At 37.0% G+C, this 26,977-nt stretch overlaps 2 protein-coding genes across 3 annotated transcripts in view; one reads left to right on the forward strand and one right to left on the reverse strand.

The window, feature by feature from the left end:
- METTL15 (methyltransferase 15, mitochondrial 12S rRNA N4-cytidine) overlaps positions 1-3,997 on the reverse strand; it is a 97,179-nt gene extending 93,182 nt beyond the window's left edge. The window contains exons 1-2 of one of the 2 annotated variants that reach the window (XM_074149415.1): positions 3,983-3,997; positions 1,694-1,973 (exon numbers count right to left, since the gene is read on the reverse strand). In XM_074149415.1, the coding sequence (XP_074005516.1) occupies positions 1,694-1,957 (264 nt within the window). In that variant the 5' untranslated portion in view covers positions 1,958-1,973; positions 3,983-3,997. The other variant, XM_074149416.1, reaches the window with a different exon arrangement.
- A 1,025-nt stretch (positions 3,998-5,022) lies between these two features.
- KIF18A (kinesin family member 18A) overlaps positions 5,023-26,977 on the forward strand; it is a 39,030-nt gene continuing 17,075 nt past the window's right edge. Inside the window, exons 1-11 of the mRNA XM_074149630.1 lie at positions 5,023-5,350; positions 5,811-5,968; positions 7,033-7,137; positions 8,187-8,297; positions 13,348-13,545; positions 15,258-15,434; positions 16,343-16,417; positions 16,683-16,792; positions 20,276-20,438; positions 24,322-24,486; positions 25,677-25,798. Of these exons, the coding sequence (XP_074005731.1) occupies positions 5,023-5,350; positions 5,811-5,968; positions 7,033-7,137; positions 8,187-8,297; positions 13,348-13,545; positions 15,258-15,434; positions 16,343-16,417; positions 16,683-16,792; positions 20,276-20,438; positions 24,322-24,486; positions 25,677-25,798 (1,712 nt within the window). The remainder of the gene's footprint in view (positions 5,351-5,810; positions 5,969-7,032; positions 7,138-8,186; positions 8,298-13,347; positions 13,546-15,257; positions 15,435-16,342; positions 16,418-16,682; positions 16,793-20,275; positions 20,439-24,321; positions 24,487-25,676; positions 25,799-26,977) is intronic.

Below are 26,977 nucleotides of genomic sequence, written 5' to 3' on the forward strand. Positions count from 1 at the left end.
GCCATATTATAAATGCTTCCGTTCAAGGTAACACACTTGTGCTCTATTATATCTGTCATTAGTAGTTCACCACTAGCTCAGGAATCTGCAAAACCATGTATACATAGACCTGAAAAAATCCCACCCCAATCATAAGCTATTTTACACTCGTAAATACTTAAATTATCAAAAGGCCTTCAGGACAACAGTTACTCTCCACAGTTTATAAATCACAAATAGAATTTCTTTTGCAAGTTCTGTTGCCAAATACGAGGGTTTTTTTTATATCAGCAAACACAGTTTAATAAACAGTCACTTCATCAGCCTCTTCTTAATTCTTACTTGAGTAGAAAATTACACAACTGGAAAAAATATTTTACATATATGTCATATGTACATATATTTTATATATACATATGTACATATACCACAATTTCTATGTTCATTTAACTTATCATTACAGTTCTGACATCTGAATGAAACCTTAAGTCCCTTATGTATTTCACTAGCTTAGGTGTCTTCAACAGTAGGACACAGGCAAGAGCAATGTGTATGTTACAATAATTACACTACTCAGATTCTCTCTGGTTTTCAAACCACTTAAAAGTATACATTATCTTCCAAACTAAAGAAGTTCTCACAAGGCAACGTAACAAGATTTGACCACAATTTTTTGATTTCTGAATCCACCTCAAATGTGCTATATCCCCTTGCTATTGTAAGACGATGCTGTTTTCAAGTAAAAATAAACAAACGTACACACACTTTGAACTTTCCACTTCTTTATGTATCATTTCAGTCTTTGTAGTAAAACTACACATTGACAAGCCTAAATAAATAAGATTCTATGAAAGCACCTGACACATGAAAACCATTTAACCATTTAAGTTGTATAAGAAATCCTTCCGACTTAATACTGTATTTAAGATCCCTCAGATGAAAACTATTTCACTGTATACAATTTTTGTAAAGGGAGTGTGTAACAGTATACTTGCACTGCATACACCAGTACAATGGAGATATATCAAGACTTCAGTGTAGAGAGACCTGAGCTAACCCAGATACCAAAAGGAATGTGCTCACAGCACTGCAGCCAAGTAAGACAACTTGTAATACTTCCATCTTACTGATGCTAAACGGTTTCTGGTACCATACACAGCCATTTGATAACTATAGTAATAGTGATATAAACTGTGATAACTACAGTGCAAGCATATCCTAAGGAAATACAGTGCCTCAAAATCAGTGAAACGATTGAAATAAATATCTCACAACAAGCTATGATGATGGGTTTTTAAAACCTACCTACGTGCTACCTCTTACACAAAAGGAAGAGAGCTCTTATAAATTGATGACATGACCATACATGAGAACTCCCTGCTACTATTAGTAATTAACACAACCCTAGAAATACACAAGAGTGATCCAGAAAGACAAGCACAAAAGCAAGAGATTATTCAAATAATTACTACAGTTTTAACAAACCCTGCTTATTTGGGGACTCAGGCATATAGATACCAGATTTTTATTACAGAATCACTTTGAATACAGAGCCTTAATTTGGAATGCAAAACAATTTAGAACCTTTAAAAGGTGCAACTGATTCTTAGAGAGCAACCCTTTATTCCTATAAACAAACGTTATCCCTACAGTGCACAATTTTTTTTGCTGGACTGCTACTGAATCACAAATGTCAATTTATCACTTAACTCACCTGGCCTGGCTGGGGGGACAAACAATTAACAACCTCCTCTAGCATCACTGGTATGTGCAGTCTTCCGAAATTACTGTTTTCTGTACTTTGAGACAACTCTTCAGTTTCACATTTCTGGAAGGTTTGTTCCTTTAACTCACAGTCAGAAAGTGTTTTTGCTGAAGAATGGATCCTTCTGGCCAAAGTAGCCACATTTACTGAATTCAGTTTTAAACTGCGCAGAAACAAACATTTGTAAACTTGGCACAGGCACTGAGATAACATTTTGGAGTTGATCAACCTAGAAAAACAGTAGATGTAGGGAATTACTTCAGAACAAACATTTAAAACAGCAGGTTTCTTTAAAAAAACAGAATGGAAATGCTGTAAGTAAAAGCATTACACAGTCCAAGATGGGAAGTTTTATACATGTCACATCAGCAAGAAGTGAGAATCTCTAACTTGTTTTCAGAATATTCAAGGTTATCTACCAGTCAATCATATTCAAGCAGCAATGGTTTTCTTTTCATAAGGACCACCACCTTTTCCTTTTCATTGCAAGGACTTGCAACGGTGTTACAATGTCCCAGAGATGCTAACACTAAATGACTAACCAAATCTGAGCGCAACCAGAACAGCGACTTCACTTTCAAATTGTTTCCCCCCCCATTTTGCCAAACATAAAACTGCTGTGAATACTAGCACTCTGGTTGCCAAGTTTTCCACATTTCTAGTTAAAATGGGAATGGACAAATCAAATACTGCAATCGTATTTAACACAGTGCTGTAAATTAGCATTACATATTTAATAAATATATGGTTTTCATCATGTATTGCATCTTGTAACACAAAGTATTTCAAGCACAGCCAGAGATAAGAATTCTCCAGAGTATAACTAACCGAAATAAACCTTGAAACCCTAGAAAAGGCAGAATAACTAGCTATATAGCTTGTCTTTTAACTACATGAAGAACTAATGATATTTTCCCGTCTGTCCAAAACACTCCAAAACAAAGTCAGTAACCTACTAGTACAGGCTGTGTGACTTAAGTAAATTTTGACCTTCCAAAGTTGAACACTGGTGATAATAAGGCATTATATCTGTATTTCTCTATGGAGCTGAGACCTTCTGTAATGCTGTACTGCATATTCTCTCCTGTCAGGCAGGAAAGATGCAAACTTTGACTTAACACCATTTGAAAAAATGCCATCTTATATTTATCCCATTATCAGAAGGGCAACATTATTTTAACTATATTTATTGCATGCTTTGCTTGGATTTACCTAGCCAGAAACTTCACATATTTAGTCTGCATAGATAAAAATGCACCAAGTCATCACCTCCGGAAAGTTATTCTCTGATCATTTAAGCCTCAGCTGGGCAGTTATTTCCCCTAATCTTAAACTTGGCAGCATGTATAATCTTATACAGACATACCATAGCCTTGAAGTTTTCCAATGAACCACAATGCCTTTATAGAAAACACCATATGAACAGGCTGAAGATCAACCATCATCATCCAACCCACACCACCCTACGCTGGTATAAGCACAGGTGTTGTTAACACTAGGGCCACACTTTACTTAACAACAAATCCACAGGTGTTGCTAACACTAGGGACACGCTTTGCTTACAACAAACCCTATTCTACAGAACGGAAGGGTTTTTTGTTAGAACAGAAAGCATTTTCTTACAGCAGGCAACTTAAGCAGCGTTTGGGCAGAGTTTGAGTCCCACCTGCACAGCGGGACTTACACTAAAGCAGGCGGTAAAAGTTACTAGAGAAAAAGAACTCAATTCCGTAACCTTTTTCCCCAGAGATGACCGGAGGAGCGGCACACAGCCCGCACCCCAGCCCAAGCCAAGCCCCACAGGGGTGCGTGGGAGGACGACGCTGAGGGCTGCTCCACGCCCGGCGGGACACAAGGGGCGACCTGCCCACCCCACCATACCCGGGGGGAAGCCCACACCCTCCCCACTGCGGGCTCTGCCACTGCCCCTCGGCTCCCACGCACCTCCCTCACGACCTCTCCCCTCCGGCCAGGCCTCCCCGTGAGGGCCCGAAAAAGGTGGAAAGTGCCGCCCCCCGCGGCTCGGCCGTTAGGAAGCCTCCACTTCAGCCTCACACCGGCGGAGCCACCCCCTTCACCCCAGGGTTCCCCCCACAGCAAGTGCCTGCAGCCTCCATAGGGCGGGTAGAGGCGAGCCCCACGGGCGACACCGCACATGCGGAGCGGCCCAGCCCCAGGGCATTAGCAACAGCAACCAGGCCTCAGTACGACCCGAGCTGCTAGTCCCCACGCGCTTACCATCGGCGCCGTCGCGCTGCTGACATCACGGGGGCGTCGGCCAATGAGAAGGCGGGGGGGGGCGGGCCCCTTGTGTTTGAATTGGGCGGGCGGGGCGGGCGGCCGTTGCTCAGCCGCGGCGCTGAGGTAAGTTGGCGGCCTGGGCAGTGGGTGGCTGGGTAGGGGTTGGGGCTTTTCGCGGTAGCCTTGAACGTACCGCGGGGTTGAGCCTGGTGGTGTGCCCCGGGGGAGAGATACGCCGTTAGCGGAGTGAGGAGCGAATCGAGAGGGGTAGGCTTCGGGCCCCCACTCACCTGCCTGTGGGTATTTCTTCCGTGTTACGGCCCTGCTCTGTGGCCGTGTCTTGGTCAGCGGCCTGGCTGAGAGAGGACAAGCCTTGCCCTGAAGCTGAGAAAGTATCATTGAGAGCCTTTACCACGAAAGTTGTTGCCCGTTTTTGGGAGTGAACGGCTTGTACTCATCAGCGAGGAGAGTCCGTTAAAAGGAAATTCTGGTCTGACGTCCATGGGATGTGTTTCTGTATCCCATGAGTCCTATTTTAACTGTCTCTTTAAAGCTATGTGCAATGTGACTAAACCAGTAAGTCAGAGAAAGCAGGTAAGCGGCTACTCTGTATTTTCAGAACAACAGCAAAACCACTCTATTTGGTCTGTGGAACCTCATCTGCAAGCTTGTTCTGAAATAAAGGAAAGCTGGTAAATAAACTAGCAGTTCAAATTGTTGAAACAAGTATACGAATTTCTTAGGGAAATGCTACTTGCTTTTCTTGAAGTTGTGCTCAATTAGGTCACCTCTTCAAGCTAGTTACAGTGCTTTCCAAAGTTCTGTGATCATTGTAGCAGCCCATAGGGCTAACAACGAATGGGCAGATGCATTGCATGTGCAAGACGTTAGCCCCAATTAAAGGTGTGAACTATTTGAAAGGTTATATTTGAAATATACAGCCTTTCACTTTTTTTTTGTCAATTGCAGAAAAGATTCGCGGGCTTGATCTGAAAGAGTCTTGGAAGTGGAGAAAGGGGGACAAAAGAGACGTTGTTATGTCTGCTGCTAAGGAAGATGATGTTTGTAATCATGTGAAAGTGGCAGTCCGTGTCCGCCCAGAGTCTCAAAAGGAAAAAGATGGCAACTTTAGCAGAGTTGTTCATGTTGTTGACCAGCATATATTGGTCTTTGATCCTAAGGAAGAAGAAGTTAGCTTCTTTCAAGGGAAGAGATTGGCCCATAGGGATATTAATAAAAGGAAAAACAAAGATCTTAAATTTGTGTTTGATGCTGTTTTTGCTGAAAGTTCATCTCAGTTGGAAGTTTTCGAGCATACTACCAAAACTGTAATTGATGGCTTCTTAAATGGATATAACTGCACAGGTAGGTCACTTTGCTATTTATCTTCTTCAGTTCAAAAGCTTCATTAAATTCCTTGAAATTTCTACTATCGTGTTTGACTGCTGCAGAGGCCTTAAAAAAGGCTGAGATATAGGTAAAGCATTTTGGTTTAATTTATGTATATAAGAGGCTGACTTTTTAGCCCATGGGAGTTAGGGTAGCTCTATTCTGTATATGACTTCATGTTAGGGTTATAATAGACTTCAGAATTTCAATTTTTACTTTTGTTTTAACTGAAAATTGAAAAATAAATGTGATTTTGAACTGGCTTTCTGATTATATCTGTTACAGGTAAAGCCTGAGTAAGAAACCTGATTAGTTTATGAAAACAGCTGTGCAGAATGACAGTGGTGTGTGAATGTCCATTTGACTTTTGCATGCCTGATTAGCTTACTGGTATAAAGTGTATCTTTATGCTTTGTTGTTTTTTGTGAAAATTCAGTGCTAGCATATGGTGCAACGGGAGCTGGAAAGACTCACACAATGTTAGGTACCCCTGAAGATCCTGGAGTGATGTATTTAACCATGATGGCACTTTATAATTGCATGGATCAAATAAAAGAAGATAAAATATGCAATGTTGCTGTCTCTTACTTAGAGGTAAGCCAGTTCCTGTATCTGGTATGTTGCTTCTAATAAGGCATATCTTAATAAATTTGTTCCTGTTAGGAATGGGATTGAACTGCCCTCTGCAAATTTTGTGTTATTCATAGGCACCTGTTACTGTTTATAGAAGGCTGCTCAAAAAGGGCAATTTCTTCTAATATATTCACTAAACATTCTAATGATCTGTCTTGCTGATCAGTTACATTCCTCTGAACACTTGTTGATGTGTACAAGACCATGCCTTTTCAGGGGTATATTCAGGACTTCACAATAGCGTCTTATAAGCACTGTGAAATCACACAACAAAATGATGTCTAATCCTTTTTCAATGATACTTTTTAGTTTTCAGTTTATTTATGATACAGTAAAACTACTTGAGTTAGAGATGCTATGCCAATGGTTAGCTCTTTAGAAATATTCCCTTTTTTAGAAATATTTCATTGGTGTCACCTTCTCCTTTTCTCTTGTCAGCTTTTTTGCATTACAGTTCTGTTTTTTCAAGTAGCTGTCTTGGCACTACTGTCAAGCAGTAGTAGTAAAACTGTTACCTCCTAGCCCCCTTAAAGTCAGAATGGAAGAGTAGGTAGTATTTGGGGGCGGGGAGGGGGAAGAAGAGGGGAAAGTTTCCTTTGCCATGTGCTATTTCAAGTGCTTTCACAGATCAAGAAATAAGGTAGGTACTTAAGAACTTTAACAGAAGTACAGTTTGATAAAGAAATCTCTCTGAAGTGTAATAGGGGATGATAAATGCTTTGGATTCATGCTTGCTGCAAAAGCTTTTTATAAAAGGAGTAAGCTTTTTTTTGAATAATGAATTAAGATTATTTACTAGGAAAGAGTGACTTCAATGGCTAAACCAAAATAATACAAATTGTATTTACTGAATATTTCAACCTCAGTATAGGAAAGCTGTTTAGCAAAACCACTACAGAATGAATTTGTTACTTTGTCTTAAAGAAGTATTAAAAAAGGCTGTGATGATTTCTGGTTAGTTAAGTTTAATCCTGTCAAGTATTGTAGGATGGTTTTATTAAAAGATTTTAAATTCCCTTTCAAAGATCTACAATGAACAGATCCGTGATCTGCTGGTAAACTCAGGACCTCTGGCTGTTCGTGAAGATACCCAGAAAGGGGTGGTAGTTCAAGGGCTAACATTACATCAGGTATGTAAATAAGATACTGAGATTCAGGAAGCCTCACAATGTGTTTGAGAAAATGGTGATGTTCCCATTGATCTGTGAAAGTTATGTGCAACTTAATAATTTCCTAGTGGGCTATTTTCTGGCAATAATCACCCATACCTTAGTAACTCATGAACCTAATTAATGCTTCAGAAGCATGTTGGGGAAACAAAACCTGCTAGTATTCTTAAACACAAACGAATTAAGCATCTAGTCCTTATTATTGAAAGGGTACCATTGGGTTGATGCTCATCTTTGGGTTTTGGAATATTTGGGTTCTGGCTAATACATCGTAGCATTTCTTAAAGAAATTCACTGCCTTCAGTGTCATCTCACAGTGTTCTACACCTTTGCAAGTCTTATGCCTACATCTCAGGGTTGTTTTTTTTTTTTTTAAATAAGCGCATGTGAAAATTTTCACTTCAAATAAGTTTTCCAGGCCAATGTAGCAATTCTTTGGCAGTCAGTGACAGAACTTAGTTTTCAAATTTGAAATTTGAGTCTCGTGAACCTATTTTCTTACATCTTTTTAGTGTTTGTTATGTACTATGTAGCTTCCAGCTTTTGTATACATGAGTTAACAATTCAACAAGTAACAGTGTCATTAATTTGGTTCACACTGAACACCATCCTTCCCAAAGCCTGGGTCTTGCAGGGGAAAAAAAAATAGTTGATCACCATTCAATAAAATAGTACAAGAAAAATTAAGTCAGTCATTCTTAATTAAGACTTTTTCTGACTATAGAGAGCCTTTGGAGATTTGTTTAAATTTTTTACTAAAAAAATCCTCTGAGATTTCTGCACTGAAGTGCATACTTTTTGTGCCTTACTGCATTTTTGCTGAAAGTGCCTCAATTCCAAAACAGGAAATATCTTTTATTTCTAGCTAACTAAAATTTTAAGTTCCTTTATTTTTTTTGAAGGTGAATGTTAATTTATTTTAGTATTAATGTGGAATCTCCTACAGTTGACAAAAAAGAAAAAAAAACAACAAACAAACTGTGCACTTACCTTTTGCTCTAATCTTAAAGCCTAAATCGGCAGAGGAAATCCTTCAAATGTTGGATTATGGAAATAAAAATAGAACACAGCATCCCACAGATGCAAATGCCTCCTCTTCCCGGTCCCATGCCGTCTTCCAGGTAAGACAATATAGCAGGTACACAGTGGTCATTACTGTGAGGTGAAGTTGTTTAAATTTGAATAAGATGGAAGCGTTTTTTTTTTTTAAGATGCGTTGAACCTTAGTTTGGGTGAGAGGAGATTCAAGTTTTCCAGTTTACTGTTCTTGTTGACTTCTCAGTCCTTGTAAGTATGTAAAGGTTCATAGTGATTATATTTGAGAAATGTAACGCAATGAAAAGCTCTCTAGTTTCATTAGTTTGAAGAAATATCTTGTCTGTAAAACCGTAATTTTGAGCATATATGGAATATACTTCCATATTGTAATTTTATAAACTGAAAGTTGTTGGGGGGGGGGCGAGGTTAATGCTCTTTGATTTCATTATGTTGCTTAGCATTCTTCTAGGAAAAATATTTTACAGAATGCAGTTATACATCTGACTGAACCGAGATTCTTAAGTAGTACTTTCTCATCCTGCTTATTTTGGTTTGTGTTGATTTTTTTTTTACACTAAAGTGGTTTCTTAATATTCTGGTATGTAGCAATTTTTAGAACAAAGCAATATATACAGTCTGAACATGTCTCCATAATGCATACTTGTATCATCAAAATGAAATGGTAATTTTTATTCTCTATAGGTGAGTTTTGCATGTGTTGTACAAATCCATTATAATTTAGGACTTCTCCAAAGTTTACTGCTGTTTGGTCACCACCACTTTATCCTGCTGACTCCTCTTAAACCTGTAGTATTTTTTAAAAAATAATATTTAAAAATGGGCCTTGTTAGCTACAACTTCTTTTTCTGTTTGCTAGTACATTCTGCAAAGCACATAATTTTGTAGTATTTATACTAGTTGCCATTCTAGGTTGCCAAATATTAAACGGAATTTGAATTCTGGTCCTTGCATTACAGATAAACTATCTAACTGTTAGGCAGTTCTTAAGTATATATGTAGACTTAAGCAATGATTAATAACTATAGCCAAAAGTTTGTATTTTGACATGGATGATGGCCGTGCAAGTAGCTGTAGACTTAGCTCTGCAGAGCTCTGCTGTCACTTCCAATGAGAAAAGAGGTTAATAATGGATAGTAAATATGTTAAATACTTCTATAATATGTAGCAGAGCAAAAGTAATTCCCAGTCTATAAGCTTCTATGTTTTCTTATATTCCTTAGACTTTGTTTAAATTACCCTTCCAGGTTTTAATTTCTCCTGAGGTCTTGCCCATGGTTATACGTTTAAGGCAAAGACTTCTTATGAAGGTGTTAGGTTTGAGAGCTGTCTTGTTGCGTATATGTGCTGCCTTTAAAAAGGCACAAAGTGCAGTGCCACAGACTGAGATCGGAGAGGGAACTGCTGACTTCTATTTCTTTATTTACTGGGCTGGAGTGTCTTGCTTCCCTCACCTTTACTCAACAGGAAAAACTTTTGGATTGTCTTGTCTGGCAGGCTTTGAATTCTTCTCAGTTCGTTTCTAGAAGTGGCAAGCAATTACATAAATGAGGTAAATGTTGCAAACTCATAATGTCTTCAGCAAGAAGACAAACAATTCTGTGAACAGGGATGCGGGTGAGTTTGTCTTCTCCAGCCTACAAATTGATCTCGCTGTAGATAAAGCTACTTGTTAGCAGAAGGTGCATATTCATCAAATAAACTATATTGACAAAATTAGTATACCTGGATCTTACTGCAATTTTGTTTGAATGTATGACAAAAAAAATGGATGCATATACTTAATCAGACTTCCACTTTTTTAAAATTCACCACTTCAAACTATTTCCAGTTTACAGACAGTGAAAGTAAAGCATATATGAATGCTTGCAGATGAAAGGATTGCTTATTTTCTTTCAATATAAGTAAAAACATAATGAAAACAAAGATCCTCTCATGCCTAAATATTGTAGGAACAGCAAATATATTTGTGTGTACAAAAAGTACATATTTAGGATGCAGCTTGTTTGAAATGCACTGAATGAGAACTGTCATGCTCAATGGTTTTGTAAATGCGTTTCATATTATGTTCCGAAATGAACAAGCATTGGTTTTTATTTTTCATTGCGTGTGTATTATATCCACATTGTAAACTGATGTGATGCATGAGAAAATATAAATCACAATTGTCTGAATGCTTACAAAATACTGTTACAGTGAGTCTCTTAGCCAGTTTCCATATGCAGCTGCAGGCAGTTAAATGGCGTGCTTGATTGAACTTGATATTCATGGACAAATGTCTGGATGTTAGAACCTTTTCATGAAGGAGAAGACCTTTCAATGTAAAGATTAGGCATTGCCATGGCATAAAGCATGTTCTGCTGTGTACTCAGCATTCAGCCCCAGTGCACAGTTCACTCACAAAAACTGTCAGACTGATTCTGTTAAAGGATACTGTAGTTACCAAAAGCTTTCTCTGGTGTTCTTTGCAATATTCCTAATCCAGTTAACTCCTATAATGAGATAATTCTGAATGTTTGTTGCATTTGTCTTCTGAGTTGCTCTAGCTGTCAATCAAGATACTTAATTGCTTTTGCTTAAGTGTTATTTTCTTAAGTGCACCTATTATTCGTAAAAATCATGACATGTTTTGTTAGACAATTGTATCTTTAATGTGTGCTTTAAATAAATACCTACTAATACTGTGTATTATCAAAGATAAACTAGTGCAGCCTTTGAATAATAGCCCATTTAAGAGTGAATGGGGTTTAAGCCTTTTTCACAGAAGTGACTCTGTACTTGGGAGGTGGGAGGTTTATGTCACTTATTTATAGGAAAGTGTGTGTGTAATTAAATGCTTATTATAAGTACTGTGTCTGCATGTGGCACTTCAAAGGAATATTACTGTTGCTAACTAGATTGGTCCAATGAATGCAACTGGAAGTTTCACAGATTTTAATTAATATACACTGGTTTAAGCTAAGCAAGTTCACAACCATACTTTTAAAAAGTAGGCTCTTAAATACTCGATCTACTTGAGGCACTTATTAGCAGTGTTGGCATCTGTAAGAAATAATGACAAAGTAGTCAATTAGTACTACAAGTAATCCCTTATGTCAGTTTCTTATCTATTTCTACAAATCTGTGACGTTCTGCTAAACATGTCTCACCAGCTTATCCTTTAGTGCCTCCTTGGTTCCACAGATATAAATGATGAGATCCCTACTGATGTCTTGATTCCTCTTCATTTTAAAGTTTTCTGTTACTTTAAGAGTTGATGTTGTTTGTAGTGAGTGGTTATCTTTTATGCTGGCTTTGGTTTTTGTTAACTTTATTGGAGCAGGATGTTTTCTGGAACTGACTCAGAGAGTAGTAAAAGTCTTGGCCCAGGACGTTTAGAGATGCAAATTTTACCTTACTGTACCATCTGTCTTAGGTTTGAAATGCCTATCTAGGTCAGGCAATTACTGCATCTGAAAGTAAAATCCCAATTGTCACACTGTTCTATTGAGAGTGTTCTGCTGACGGACATAGAAATAGAAAAGATTCTGCTTTGGGCGTTTCCTGTATCTCTTGAATTTTTATAAAAGTTTGAGTCATACAACATAGTTTGGCTGTCACTCCATCTTTCCCTACTTGACTAGTGATAGTTACTGGGTTCTGGTAGAGTGCTACCAGCCTGAGAAAGTTACTTTATCTAGGTAAGTACAGGGAAGTGACTTTTTTTTTTGATTGTATATTGTGCTAGAAATCGTACAACAGAACTTACTTGTATTGTTTGGTATAGACATACCTTTTGTGGCAAGTCATAAGACTTTTATTCACTCCCAATACTTGTCACTCTTTTTTCCTATTACAAGTTGCTTTGAAGACTTAATTTCTCATGCACAAAGCTTAATGCTGGTGAAATAGTGTCTTTATTAGTCCTTATATGTACGGCAACGCTTTCCCAATTCACTGTCTAAAAGTGTGTTGGTGAAAGTGTCAGTAACCATTAGCCTTAAAAATGGCAAGGCACTCAATACAAAAGGGGAAATGAATGGAGAATCCTTAAAAAGTAAAAGCCACCTAAGGTTAACTGTAATTCTTCTTATTGACTGTATAATCATGTTTTACCTACCTGCTCACAAACCTGTGGAAAGAATTCCTTCACTAGCAGAAGGAAGCAAAAGCATTTAGTTCTCTGTATATTTCCTGTGCCATGAAAACTCCAGAAAAGAAGGGATGAGGGGGAACAAGTGGCATCAGGGGTCACAGCTTTCCAAAAGATGCTGGAGCAGTATGTGTTTTCACAGCAGTAAATGAGTATTGTTCTCCTATTAATTGTAGTTACAGTGAAGTCTAAATCACTGAAAGTCCAGCCTTTTTCCTGGCTTATCCCTATATATTTCTCTTGCCTCATGGCATACTCTTAAAGGTACAGTTAAAAAAATAACACCTTTTCCAGTTGAAAGTGCAGTAGTGTAGTATGTCTTGAGTGTGGAAGAATCGAGTGCTAATTTAGCTATGAACTAAATTTGAAGCTCACCAGTCTTTGCCACTGCAGTGAGCAGGATGCGGGAGAGAATCAAAAAGGCAAAGCGAGAGGAAGAAGGAAACACCTTGTGGCTCACCTATTAAGTGGAGGGGAAAGTGATCACTTGCCATTGGCAGTCTGATGCCCAGGCAGTCCTCAAGCGATGGCTACTTTGGAGAAACTTTGGGTCAAGTAGGGTCAGCTGTCCCCTTACAATCTCTTGCCCACTGCCTTGACACTATACAACCGCTGTTCAGCAAAGGCTAGACACTGATGTGTTTGGGTCACAAATCCGAAAGCACCATGTGGGGTCCTATGCAGAAAATTAACTCCATCCCAGCCAAACCCAGCACAACCATACTCTGCTGCTTTTTCCCTGCTAATATGTGAAGCAAGTGAGTTTAAGAGGTAAGCGTCAGAAATGGATTCACTATTTTCCATTAGGCCAAACTGCCTGTTGGTGTTAGATTACTTACTAAAGGTTTAACTTGTGTTCTTTGAATGCATATGGATGTATAAAAATTTCTGAAAGCAGTTGTTACACTCTAAAATCAACTTACTGCTTAGAGTAACAACAGACTGGTTAGTGGTTACTTTTTTGTTTTCTTTTTTTTTTGTAGATTTATCTAAGGCAGCAAGATAAAACAGCTAGTATTAACCAAAATGTTCGCATCGCCAAAATGTCTCTCATTGACCTGGCAGGATCTGAACGTGCCAGCGTGACAAATGCCAAGGGGGCTCGTTTTAGAGAAGGAACAAATATTAACCGCTCCCTGCTAGCTCTTGGAAATGTCATTAATGCCTTGGCAAATCCAAAGGTATGTGCAGCTTTCCCATGAAATCTTCATCTCCTACTGTTGTGAAAATATTCTTAAAAATGGTAAGTATTAAAAATGGCAATACTTCTGTCATATCTCATTTGACTTGTACTGTGTCTTTGGAAATTACTCCTGGGATATCCTAATGGAATATATTAAATAAACATATACTTACAGTATGTGTAGAGTCATTCTAATTAAAAAAAAGTCTCTGTAAACTTTAGGCAGAGGAAAAAAAAAAAATTTGCTTTATCTCTTCTGTTGCTGAATCATCTGATGCAACTTCACTTTTGCTACATTAGCACCAGTGCTGAAAGTAAGTTTTACTTGAAAGAGAAACAACTTCTTGAGTATGTATTTCACTTCTGCTGATACTGATGTTGGAATCAGCATCCCTTTGATTGCCTTAAGTCAAAGGCTTGTTTAAATGAACTACATGGAGTTTTTTGTCTGTGTAAGAATATTGGAGGAAAACACCTTGGGTTTTGTTGCTTACACTCGGAATAGAAATGCTAAGGCTTTAAACGGTTTCAACTGCTTTTGATTTTGCCTTATAGGCTAGTCATAGATATGAATAAGTTTTGTTTCTGTCCTAAAATCAGGAAGCCTCCTGCATACTAACAAAAAAACCCATTATTTTCAGCATTAGTGAAGTGATTTTTTTTTTTATGGTTCAGTCATTTAATAAAACAGATGCTTTTTAATTTCCTGCAACAACTAAAATTACAATACCAGAGTTACAATACAACACCTATCCAAAGCTGTTCTTTTTGCTGTTACACACACGCGCGTGCACACACACTCTCTCTCTCTCTCTGTCTCTCTCTCTCCCGCCTGCTCACAGTACTGAATTAGTCTCTTGATCTGGCTCACCAGCTCAAGGGAAGGAGTGGGGACAGTTATGTGGGAGAATGACAAAACCTCCTGAACTTTTGCTGAGGCCAAGTCCCTTGCCTACAGCTACACCCTTTTTTCTGTTGTTCTGGTCAGCTAGCAATTTCCCCCTTCAAATATGCCAGTGGAAAATGATCAGAGCTCTTAATTCCCTTCCTGATGCCACATATTTTTATCACCATCTTATTGGAGCAGGAGGTGGAATTTAGAATCTGTACCATTTTGGCATAAGTAAGATTGTTCATGGTGACTTATTTGGTGTGGAATTGGGGTCCTAGTGATCTAACTTTGTACCATGAGATGAAGATTCTGTAGATGTGATTGAAAACAAGCTTCACAAAGCAGACTTTAGATTGCCTGGAAAGGTTGTGGAGTCTCCATCCTTGGAAATATTGAAAACCCAATTGGGCATAGTCCTTGGCAGCTTGCTATAGCTGACCCTGCTTTGGGCAAAGGGATTGGTCTAGGTGGATCATGAGAGATCCTTCCCAACCTTGATTATTCTGTGAACTGAAAGTAGTTTAATGTAGTTTACCTTTTCTGTTAGTTGCCCACATCACAAAAATAGTTGTTATGTGTCCGGATGTCAGAAAGTAACGTGACTAATACATGTGTTATAAAGGTATTAAACAGTTCAAAGAGATTTAAAGCCGCTTGAGATGGATATGTAATTTTGAGGAAAACCACTTGTGTCAAAGAAAAGTTCCAAGTCTGTTTGTCATGTTTTGTGGCATTGTTGAAATTCTAAGCAGACTTTTAGGCAGGTGAATACTTAAAGTCTAGCTAACTAATCCATAAACATATAACTCTCTTTTTAGAGCAAGAAACAGCACATTCCGTATCGAAACAGCAAGCTTACTCGTTTATTGAAAGATTCTCTTGGAGGAAACTGCCGAACAATAATGATAGCTGCTGTTAGTCCATCTTCTATGTTCTATGATGATACATATAACACTCTTAAGTATGCAAACCGAGCAAAGGATATTAAGTCTTCTGTGAGTATGTTGGTATTTGTTGATCTTTATTCAAAGTATTTTAATACAGCACTAAGAGAAGGAGAGTTATTTCTTTTAACAATTATTATTTCCTTCATCTTCTGTCTCAATTTTGTTCAGTTACCTCTTTCTTACAGTTAACTCTTCACCATAAGTGATATATGTAGTAGGTGCAGAGACAGCACAGCTGGCTAGTTCTGGCCTAAAAGCAACATAGCTTCATTAATGGGATTATGCTGCCAGTTTGAGAGGTTTTTTTTTTTGTGAGCCTCAAATTTTGAAAGAGTCTTCAGCTGGTAGAATTCACAGCCAGTTTCAGTATCATACTATTACATTCTCAGAGAGCTGTAAAGCACATGAAAGAAATATCTGAGCAGTTCTACAAGAGCCAGTCTAGGCTTGTTACAGGTAGAATTCAGCTGGAGCCAAGAAGCTCAATGAGATTATATTGATAACTGAAAAGATACTGGGGTGTCCTGTCTTCTGCTCTTTATTATCCAGACTATCCTGATATTTTTTCATAAGTTCCTAACTTCTTTTACGTAATATGGTGTTGACTGTAGTTCCCATTTGTTGCATATTTAAAGATAGTTTTTATAATAAAATTCACAAGATATACATTAAATAGCAAAACTACTCTGAATAAATTAATAAATGCAAAATGTGCTTGCACATGTGGATGTAATAATTTTTTAGTGTTCTGTTGAGGGAAATGACATGGCCATAGGTATGTAGCAGATTATTGCAAAAGCCGAGAGTCATATTTTTGTTGTGCAAGTCAGGATTGTATTCATCATTCATAATATAGTGCAAGTGTAATTATTTACTACTTATACACAGTGTATTTATCATGCAGGTAGGCATGAAGGAGCTTTCTTAAATTCTAATTTGTTTCTTTTCTTTAACAGTTGAAGAGCAATGTTGTTAGTTTGGACAGTCACATAAGCCAGTATGTTAAAATTTGCAATGAACAAAAGAAAGAGGTATGTCAAAATCTATTGCTAGAAGTTTGAAAGGTTAATTGTTATAAATTTGAATTTAAAAAAACATTTATGGGATTTAATCTATAAGGTGATACTGTCCTAATTTTACCATATAGTCACTTGTAAGAAAGATATTTTGTATTCTAAGAGGAGTGTCACGCACTGCCATTTGTAAAGCTTTTCAAGACATAAGCACAGAATGATAGGTTTTAAAAAATCCCAAAAACTATATTGCAACTACAAGGCACTTTCTTTTTTGCTTTAGATCCTAATGTTGAAAGAGAAACTGAGGGAATATGAAGAAAAGCAAGCAAGCATTCCTGAAAATCATGATGCAGCAGTACTTTCAAACAACCAGCAAGTGGAAATACAAAGGTAAAGTAATCATATTACAGTCTTGTTTCAAAAGTGGAGTTTGCATAACTTGTAAAAGTATTTGTAAAACGAGCTTACTCTTTCCAATATTGGTTTCCTCATTTTAACACTGTATTACTTAGACTAGATGTGGCTTTGCATACCTTATCACTTCTTTTCAGAACTTGGTGGTGGATTTAAAATGAAATAAATATTGTGTACTTGAGGAAATATCCTGATATTAACCTTCTAGGCAAATTAATCAGTTGTAATTGCTCACTGCAATATAACCAGAAGCTGACATAACTGACTCTGACATCATGATTTAGATCAGTGGTAAAGACTTTGCATCATATGGAGTACTTACTAAATTGACAGAAGTGCAGCAATGTTAGTATTCTGTGGATTATATTTATTCCCGTCAAATTTTAATTACTAGTGCTGATAGCAAGAATACTTATTTATGATAGGCAATTGAATCTTACTAAAATCTGAGCTTCATCAGTGCGCATGTGTTTTGTAAAATGCTCATGTACTGGGTGTTTTAAAAGCTTATCAATAGCTTCATTATTGTGATGAAAATATTTCATGAGAGAGGTATTTTTGTATCAAGGCTACTGATGGTTACTCTCTATAAACGTGTAGATTAAATTCTACCATTGATAACACACAAGACTTTAGGACAAGTGTTCTCCTAGGACACTCCAGAGCTCTATAGGGCTAAGAAGTTCTTTTCTACTACCAAAAGCTAAACATTTTAGAGAAAAATATAAACGATCTTTAATCTTGGTTACCATATTGCAATGCAGGTTTTTAGAAAAAACTAAAATAAAAACGTAAATTTTACAAATTTCTTTTTTTTAACCAATATTTAGCAAAACTGCTTTGAATTTATTTTAATTCACTTTGACTTTTCAGATCTTATTTCTATTGTTGTGGTGTTAGAAGGATCCCCATGTGAAAGCACTATCTTCCAAAGACTGAGTGCACGTGTGTATACATATATATACACATGCATATATGTGTACACACACATGCAGTGGCAGATAAAAACGAGATGGTGATTGTGAAAGGTTTGGTAGCAAAAATATTCAGTGAAAATCTGTATTTGTGAGAGGTACAGAGCTGGGATAGGTTAATTCACTGAGGTTTCAATAAACCTCTCATTTAGGTTATTTAAACTTAATTTTGAAAAGAAATATAGGTTTCTAAATAATGTTGATAGTCCTGACACTCTTCCTGTGTGTTTTTGCACTGTAAGTCTTTAAGGTTAATTTAATTTCCTGTGATTTGCCGTTTATTTCGTTCTATGTGTGTGGGAAGAATCAGTCAAGGGCAAGGTCTCTAAAAAGTTTTTTCAATATGCTGGACATATACTAAGCTAAGATTTGTGGTCAGAGAATGTTTGGGTTTTAATTTTCTGCAATATCCAGACACACGTGTAAGCCTATCCAATTCACTCTAGATATCACCAATAAAGTGAGTGTTTCATTCCTTTCTTCCTCATGAAGATTGTCAGGTTCATCCTTTTGATGGTGTGGGTGATGAACTGATTTCTCCCACATTAACTTACAGATTTTGAAGGTATTCTGCTGTCTTCTCCCTTATGTTTGGGACAGGGTAGAGAGCCTTATCCACAGTCTTGTGTTTCAGTCCAACTATGGCTTGTGCTTCAGTATTATCTGGAAGAGACTCACTGATTACACCACTTTCTTCTTCAAAGCTAAAGGTTATTCCCTCTCCCCCTGTCTAAAGCTTGGAGATCCCTTGTCTGCCAACCCTTCAAGTCTTGAGCCTGTTGAGGTAGACAGCGGACACTGGCTTTGGAACTACCACCACCAAGTCCACGAGCTCTTTAAGACTAGGTAGTTCAGAGAGTTCATACCCAGGATATGCCTACAGGATCACTTTGCATTTTTAAGTGAAGAAGAGAGGGTAAAGATAACTCCATAAAAGTGTGATTACTGAAAGAGTGAGTGCAGCTCAGGGCAGGAGCTTTGCAAAGGCTTCTCTACTTGATGCTATATTTGGGACACTGGTGACTGTAAATACACAAAGGGTTGATTTAGTGGTAATGGTTCCTCACAGTGACCGTACATAGAGAGGCTGCGGATTCAGATTCTTAAACTATGCCCAGGGTTTTACTCTGAGGGAAACTGAGAAGGGTTCACCTTCATTTCTTATTGTTGTGTTTCCCAGGCAGCTGGGAAGAGCAGTGTTTCTATGGATACTATGGAGGAAAAAAATTCTCCAACCAGCTGTGCAATAGATAGTATAGCAGTGCAGATCTTGTAGATAGTAACAGTGTAGGGTAAGAACTCTGATACTCGGCAGCTGACTATTTTTTTTCCTTAAAGAAATATTATTTCTAAATTCTGTGTGTGTTTTAGTACACATTTTTACCTAGGTACAATAGCATTCTCTGGACACTTTTAGATAAAACTGTTGAATTTCTAAAACTGTAGAGAAGAATTCTTTAGTTAATTCTCTTTGTTTTTAAAATGAGAGAAAACACTAGAATAAAAGACTTGAAGTTATTCAGACTGTATTTATTTTTACAATCTCTTATACTAAACACTGTATAATGACCTTCAATGTTGCATGTCTTTAGAGTACTGCTGTGCCTTTATTCTTATATAAAGTTCTAACAAATCAATAGGATGTTATGAAATGGCTTGTATACAAGATTAGTCATTATCGAGATATGAGGTATCTTTTGGCTATTCTATACTGCATTTTCGGTATTCAATAGAGAAGTGAAAAAATACCACCACTGAAACTTATATTGCAACATGATAATAATTCCAGGCTTTCTCCTAATCATTCTGATTGGCATTGCAGACTAGGGACAAGCAGGTTTTGAGGCCATTTAAACATTGGTCTCCTTGGGATAACTCTTCTGTCACTAGTTTGGGGTCTTTTCCCCCCTATTAGCCTAGTATGTGTTAAAACATGATGCATGTTCTGATTTTTGTCATCCATTAGTGATTAAAAGTGTACAACAGAACTTCAGAGAAAGTGAGCAACTGAAGACTTATGGTTTTCCTTTTTTGAGAGATAGCTAGCAGGTTTTTTTAAAGTACACCTTGTATGTGTCTATGGCAACAGTAGTCTGATCTGTTTAATAAATCGGTATAAGAAGTAGAGAACATAAGTATTTACTATCTTTTTGGAGGCAGAGTTATAAGAGAGACTTATGTGAAGAAGTTCCAGATATCTTTCTGTTGAATCCCAGTGTCGTCTTTGTAAACCCAACAAGGTTTCTTTTTAGTGACCCCTTCAAAATTTCATATCCCGTTTCCAGTTTGAGTACATAGTCTTTACTGATGCACTGACACTTTATTTAGTGCTCATCTATAACAGGCTTTACTTTTTTCTTCTTAATTTTTTGTGTTTATTTTATTAACTTTAAATTGGAAGTTCCAGTTGTTGAAGGAGATGGTTGTAAAAAACAAGTCTTCAGTAAGTAATCCGTTATTTATTCTTATTCTTTTGTTCTAATAGATACAAAGAAATCCTTAAAAATGTGTTTGCAAACCGTGAGGAAATCAGAAAAGAATATCTCAAGCTGGAAATGCAGCTGAAAGAAAACACCCTGAAGACATATTATCAGAAACAATGTCATGAACAAATTCAACTGATGTGCTCTGAAGAAAGAGTAGAAAAGGTGAGTTTTCTATAATGTAAAACAAGGTATCATCTCACTTCATTTTGCTATACTAATGTGTGAGTTTTGCTTAAGTAATTATATAATTAGCTAATTCTTAAATATTTAATTAACATGGGACGCACTGATAATCACTCAGCTAATATTTTCTGACATTAATACAGAAAATGTTGTAATGCCAGGTGTGTTATTTTTTTTTTCCCCCACGCTGCACAGAAAACTGTTGTGCTTATTGCTGCTAATTGTGAAAACTTTACAATTTGTCCTTGCATGGGCTTGATTGTCATAGTTCCTGAAGACCTAACTAGACTTAGGGAGACTCATGATGCTCTTGTCCAAAACCAAAGCATGTTCAAGTATGTATGGTACAGCCATCAGAGCTGGTTTCAAGCTGAGTAATCCGTGTTTCATAAGGAAAGGCATGGACCTTGTGCTAAACAAGACTGATTCTTATCATTGGTTTTTTCACTTTGTCGCCAGGAAGATGTTTGGATAGCTGTCTAAGGACACAGTTATGTGAACTGAAATAATTACATTTAATTGCCTTGAGTTTTAAAAGAAGAATCTGGGGGCTAAGTCTGTTGTGCAGCAATGCCTGTGTCTTTCTAGAAGACTTATAGTATAAATACGTAAGCATGGTTAGATACTATTTAATTTTTCTGATAAAAGTAATCTTAAAGGAATATACATGTTATGTGGATATGAAGTTGAGGGTGGGGCTGATTTTGCTTAGTCACAGTAACAATCTGTATTTGGTCAAAAATGAGTTTGCCATATGACTAGTGTTTTCCCCAGTGATTCACATGAAATTTGGTCCTTAGATAAATGTCAAGTGAAAATATATCACACGGTTTTGCTTGTCATTAATGAAGCTATTTCAAGTGACTAATGTGTTCTAGAATTCTCTTTTATTCCACAGAAACTCTGAAGTAATATTTTGCTATCTGTGCCATATTTTTAAATGTTTCCTACAATGGCACATAGTTGTATCTCCATTCGTATCTTCACACACTGGGTTTCATACGAATGTTTGCTATGAGCCGATTTAACTTTTATTTTGAATGTTAGCAGAGCTGCACTCCGTTGTTGGTTATGCCATTAGTTAACTTTTAGATGTGATTTACTAAAGGTCAAGAGTCACTGTCCTAGAAGTATCATGCCTTATTTACTAACAAAAGTAAGTCACTGTAGTGGTAAAATTAAATGTTCTTTTGCAACTACTTTGGAAAAAATTGGATTTTAATTTGGCATCCAATCATTTGATTACAAAAGTGGCTGCTCACGTTTCCCTTGTGCGCTATAATGCTTCTATTCTTCCATGTGTTTTTACACATTTGCTGTATTCCTAAATGCCTTTTGGTTTTCTCTTTGTAAAATATACTGTTAGACCACAGAGGTATTTCTGAGATATTAATTTTTAAGGGGAAAGTTTTACTTAGAAAGTATTTTCTCGTTTTACACTTAATTTTCCATGCACAGTAATTAGATATAATAATGATTTTAGGCAAGTTAACACTAAGCAAATTATACATCTATCTACTTGAACAACCCCAGTTTGAGTGCTTTAATTCAAAACAATTTCAGAAAGAAGGAAAAAACTTCCATATGACTTTAAGTTACCTTAATTAATCTCTGTTCTTATAACTGCTTTGTTGCAAAAATCTTGTCACAATTTATCTTGTGAAATTCAGTCCATCCTGGCCCACTAATAAATCATTTCCATTTTCCACATAACTACCCCTCTTTCCAGGTTGTGGTTTTTTTTTTTTTTTTTTACAACTTGGATGCTGCCCATTTAAGGGGTCTGTTTACATCCTCCTGCCTAATGCCTGTTCTTCCACTCTTGTTACCTGTATTTCTGCACCCGCGTTGTTTTCCTGTTGCATGCTAGGGATCAGCTACAAGAGTGTTAGCCAGAAAACCCTTGGGTCAACAGGAAAACATGTATAGAGCATTCCTCTTTGCATGGAAACATTAAGAGTTAGTATGTACCCCTGTTATAGTTACTTTTAACTGTCTTGCTGAGTTTGAAAAAGTCTACTCAGTTTTGACCGATTTTTATCTTGAACGTTTCTGCATCAGTCATGAGTCTTTCTTGGTCTCAGTTTTTCTGCTTACTGCAGTTGCCCATGATGGATTCAGAAATGCTTGTTGAATATGTCCCAGTTCTTCAGCCCAGGGGGGATGGTTTCTTCTATATCTCTTGTGATTTTTTTTTTTTTTTTCCAATTGCAAAACAGAGTGGCAACTAAGTATCTTGCCTAGAACTACATGTGTTCCAGAGGTTGTGTACAGCTAGTACACATAACAGTATTTTTTTTTGTTGTAGCACATTGATGTAACATGTCTTTTCTTCCTGAGAACTTTTGAGATGGGTTAATCAAATGATGGGATGTTGTAAATACCACCTTCAATCCTAATACCTCTCCTGCGCTGTGTAAAAGCTGAAGTAAGCAAAATAATGTGTTTGAATTTATCTACTTGCAGTCCTGAAACCTCTCCCCTAGTCCCACTGGTCAGAGGGAACCAGTGGTCATTGCGAGCCTTAGTCTGCCAGTTAATTCTTCCTCCTGGTACTTTGTCTAAGAAGCTGGCCCTTTACAGAGTGACTTTGTCTTCTCTGGATCCTCTGTCATCTTAGCAGATAAGACAATCTAACAAGAAAGCCAAGGGAAATTCTGGCCAGAATGTAAGCTTTCACCTGGTAAGCTGCCTGGAGTACACATGTAGCTCAGGTGTCTTTACCATGTTGGGTCTGTGTTCTGTATGCCATGTGTTGAAGTTAGCGTTTGAAAAGTCAGTTTGAGGAAATGCAATCTGCATCTCTCCATATAGTGTTCCGGTTTTCTACACTATGTTCAAAAGGGCACCAGCGAGAGTAATTTCTGCTTTATGCAAAACTAGGGAGGTACATTCAGAGTTTCTTATGACATTTTATAACAGAACTAATTTGGCCCGCTATTCTAAATGCATAGATTTATTCTAATTGATGAAGTTTTCATTCAGAGTGTTAATTTTGGAATGTATGCATGTAGAGATTTGGGTTATATAATTTTTAAAAACCAATTAGGTTCTGTGTGTTTGGTTTTGTTGAGCGTGGCAATATACTTCAAATGTTTGTGATTTGTTTTACTTTTAGTTAGAAGTTTGGGCGAAGCTGAACTCTGTGAGCTTCATCTAAAGTTAATGTTCTCTATGACTAGTTGAGTTAGTGACCTAATTTTTAAAGTATGTTGCAAACTGTAGTTGTCCTCTGAATAGAAAGTGTCTCCTTTGCCTTGTTAGGACACTACCTTGTTCACATCCAGCTTGCTGTTGCTGGTTTTGTGTCTTTTTGTTGTCAAATTTCAGACAAGCATCAGAACGATTTTGATGCTTGAAGATAGGGGGTTTTCCTTTTGCCAAACGCTTACCCTTTAGTGGGCTTTTTCTAGGACATACTGCATTAGGAAAACAAAGCAGATAAAATTCCTTCTTCATATTCATACTTGAGTTACTAGAAATTGTTAGGTTATGTTTTATCTAGAAGTGTGTTTGTATGTGCATGTGTAGTTTTTCCAGTCTTTCTAACTTAAAGATAATTATGGCCTAGAATAGAAATTGATCAAATCCAACGTATTATTCTCTAAAGGAATAACCAAGCAAATTACTATATTCTCTGTTATAAAGGCTTCCAGGAAAAAAGAATGTGAAAATGTTTAAATATAATTCAGTTATACGTGTAAGGAGAATGTGCTACTTCACTTCTATTAAACTGGTCTAAAATGCAAAAAGTTTGTTGTGCCCAGTTGAGTACAAAAGTATGGGGGAAAAAAATCTTTTTTAAAATAGAGATGTTTGTGAGCATCATTTGAAAGTTTTCCCCTTAAATGCTGATTTTTAGGCCACTTGCAAGCGGGATCAAAGGCTTGCAATGCTTAGAACCCACCGCATACACATGCAGAAGAAGAAGGAAGAGGAGGTCAAACATTTTGAAGAAAATACCAGTTGGCTGCATCGTGTTGAAAATGAAATGCGCCTCCTGGGTCAAGATGGGTGTATTCCAAAGGTAAAATGCCTTTCACTTCAAGAGCAGACTTCATGCGTTGTAGGCAACATCTGACTGTAGTTAAGAATAGACTTTTTTTTTCCTCTCTTCGTCTTGCTTCTACTCGTGGCTTCTGCTTCAATTCTTTCAGGGTGGTTTCAAATTCTAGTGTTAGCTGTTTCTGTTATTCTGCCCTAAAAGTACTTCATTGTTTGTGCGAGTATTCCTTGTTCATGAAAGAATACGATTACATGCAAAAATGTGTGCTAAAGGGGAATAAGTATGATGTGGCTGAGCATTTCGGATGGCTGCCAGAGAGTTGATCCTGCTCCTGGCCATACTCTTCTAGTCTTACCTTTACAGTAGCTCCTGATAGTCATCTAACCATGTTGATAATGGCCATACACTTCTATTCTTACCTTTTACAGTAGCTCCTGATACTCATCTAACGATGTGACAACCTAATTCTTAGCCTGGCCGAAAACCACTTCTTTTTTGGGAGTGTGTTAGGGGAGGAGTGGGAACGAGGAAAGAAGTGGGAAATTGGGTTCTCTGCCAAGTTTTAGCAAGCAGAGACAGCTCAGTGCAGCCTCAGACAAGCACCAGAGCTGGCAGTAGGGAAGGGATGAAGGTCTGTGCAGGAAAAAGAAAAGTGGGCGGTCGTTCCTCCCTGCCTTTTAATTTCAGCCAGCAATTGGAGTGGCTTAAGTGATAGTGTAATGAGAACTTATGTGACTCATAATGTAATATATTTCAATACCTGTATTTTATTGAGATGATTAAAATTTGTTGATACCTTAAAATAAATAAATTCTATGATATTTCAAAGAATATATTGGCTTCTCAGGAAGATGAATGAATACAGTGAAGACTTGTTCAAGACGTCACCGAAATTCAGATATGGAGCAAGTGCACAGGAAAAGAAGCAAGCATGTTTTTGGGTGTGCTTAGATAAGCGTACATGTGTGCCTTTTGGACTCTTAATGCTAATTACAGCACACCCACTACTGGTCAAAGGAAATCTACAAAGCAATATTTAGGAATGTAAATATCAAACAATTCATACTTTTCTGCCAAAACACTTTGTTATAATAATACAGATGCAATCCATCATTACTTTTCAGTATAATATTCTTTTAGTTTAAATTTTAGTTATTACTTTCTTGTTTCATGTGCAGTTGTTTGGCTTTTTTTCTTCCTGATTTCCCAAGGAACTCTGTAAAGATCTACAATGTTGCCATTTAAACCTAGAAGTTAAGGACCTGAAAGCTCAGATTGAGCACACTTTATCTCTGGTGTCCCTTCAAGATCAGCACTATAAGCAGACAGAAAAGTAAGTATGGTTTCATATCAGGCCTGATAAGATTTCTATTCTGACATTTGTAACTTCAGAAGACGTATCTATAGAACTTAGTTTTAGTTCAAACAGAACCAAGATTTTTCTCAAACTTTCTTTTTCCTAGGTTAGAATTGTTTTCTTAAGCAGAAAGATGTGTAAAACAGGAATCGCTTCATCAATATTGGTCGGTATCCGCTGCTGTTTGACAGAAACTGCAGGGATATTCTAGTGCTTCTTAATTCTATTTAATTGTTTTCTTTGCATAGTTTTTACAAATTGTTCAATAGATCATGGTATCTTATTTTTCTCTTCTGTGTTGAATAGCAGTATTGATTTTTTTATAAGCGTTTGTGTTCTCTTTTAATTCCGTGCACTGTAGGTATTAATTTGTGTATTAAAAATTGTTACGATTCAACTCTATGTAGCTAGTCAGACTGAAAAAAGCTGAATTTGCAGGTAAACATCAGCTCTCTTTCTATTATCAATCTCTCAAATGTTGGAAACTATCTGTCAGAGAGTAACATAAGGAATAGGAAGTAATCACAAACCTGCAGTAGATAAGTATATTAAATTGATGATTAAATCATTCCAAAATGAAATAATGAGCTTTTCTTCCTCCTTTGGAGAAAAGGCTGTTACCATAAACATTACAAAAGCTAATAAATTAACAATGTAGCTTTAAAAATTTTGCTTTCAGTTTTGCATGTTTGTTATTACAAAGTTGCTTCTTGGGTTTGTATATACATATCCCTTTCCTTATTTCTTGAACCTACTGTTTAGTCTTGCAACTGACTCCATAGTTAATGAATTCCTGTGTTCAGATAGAATTCCTAAACTTCTGTCACTTTAATTTGGTTGGCAGTTCTGCGTGAATCTTAATGTATTCCATTCTTTAATTAAAGATCCTGATATCTAAATTTATTTGGACTTGGCTTTTAATAAGGTTTTGTACACATATAATTAAGAGGTGTTTGGTTTAAACCACATTGTTTGGTTTATACTTTTCTACTTTTATCTGATAGATGATTTCAGAAAGTCAGAACTCAATCAAGAAATAACAACTATTTCTGTGGTATTTGAGGGACGGAAGACCTTGCATGAGGAAAAAACTATACTTCGATAGTAAATACTTAGAGTGAGATATAAGATTTTGCAAAAGAGAAAAATCACTCT

The sequence above is a fragment of the Numenius arquata genome, chromosome 6 (genome assembly GCF_964106895.1).
Source record: "Numenius arquata chromosome 6, bNumArq3.hap1.1, whole genome shotgun sequence".
NCBI lineage: Eukaryota > Metazoa > Chordata > Aves > Charadriiformes > Scolopacidae > Numenius > Numenius arquata.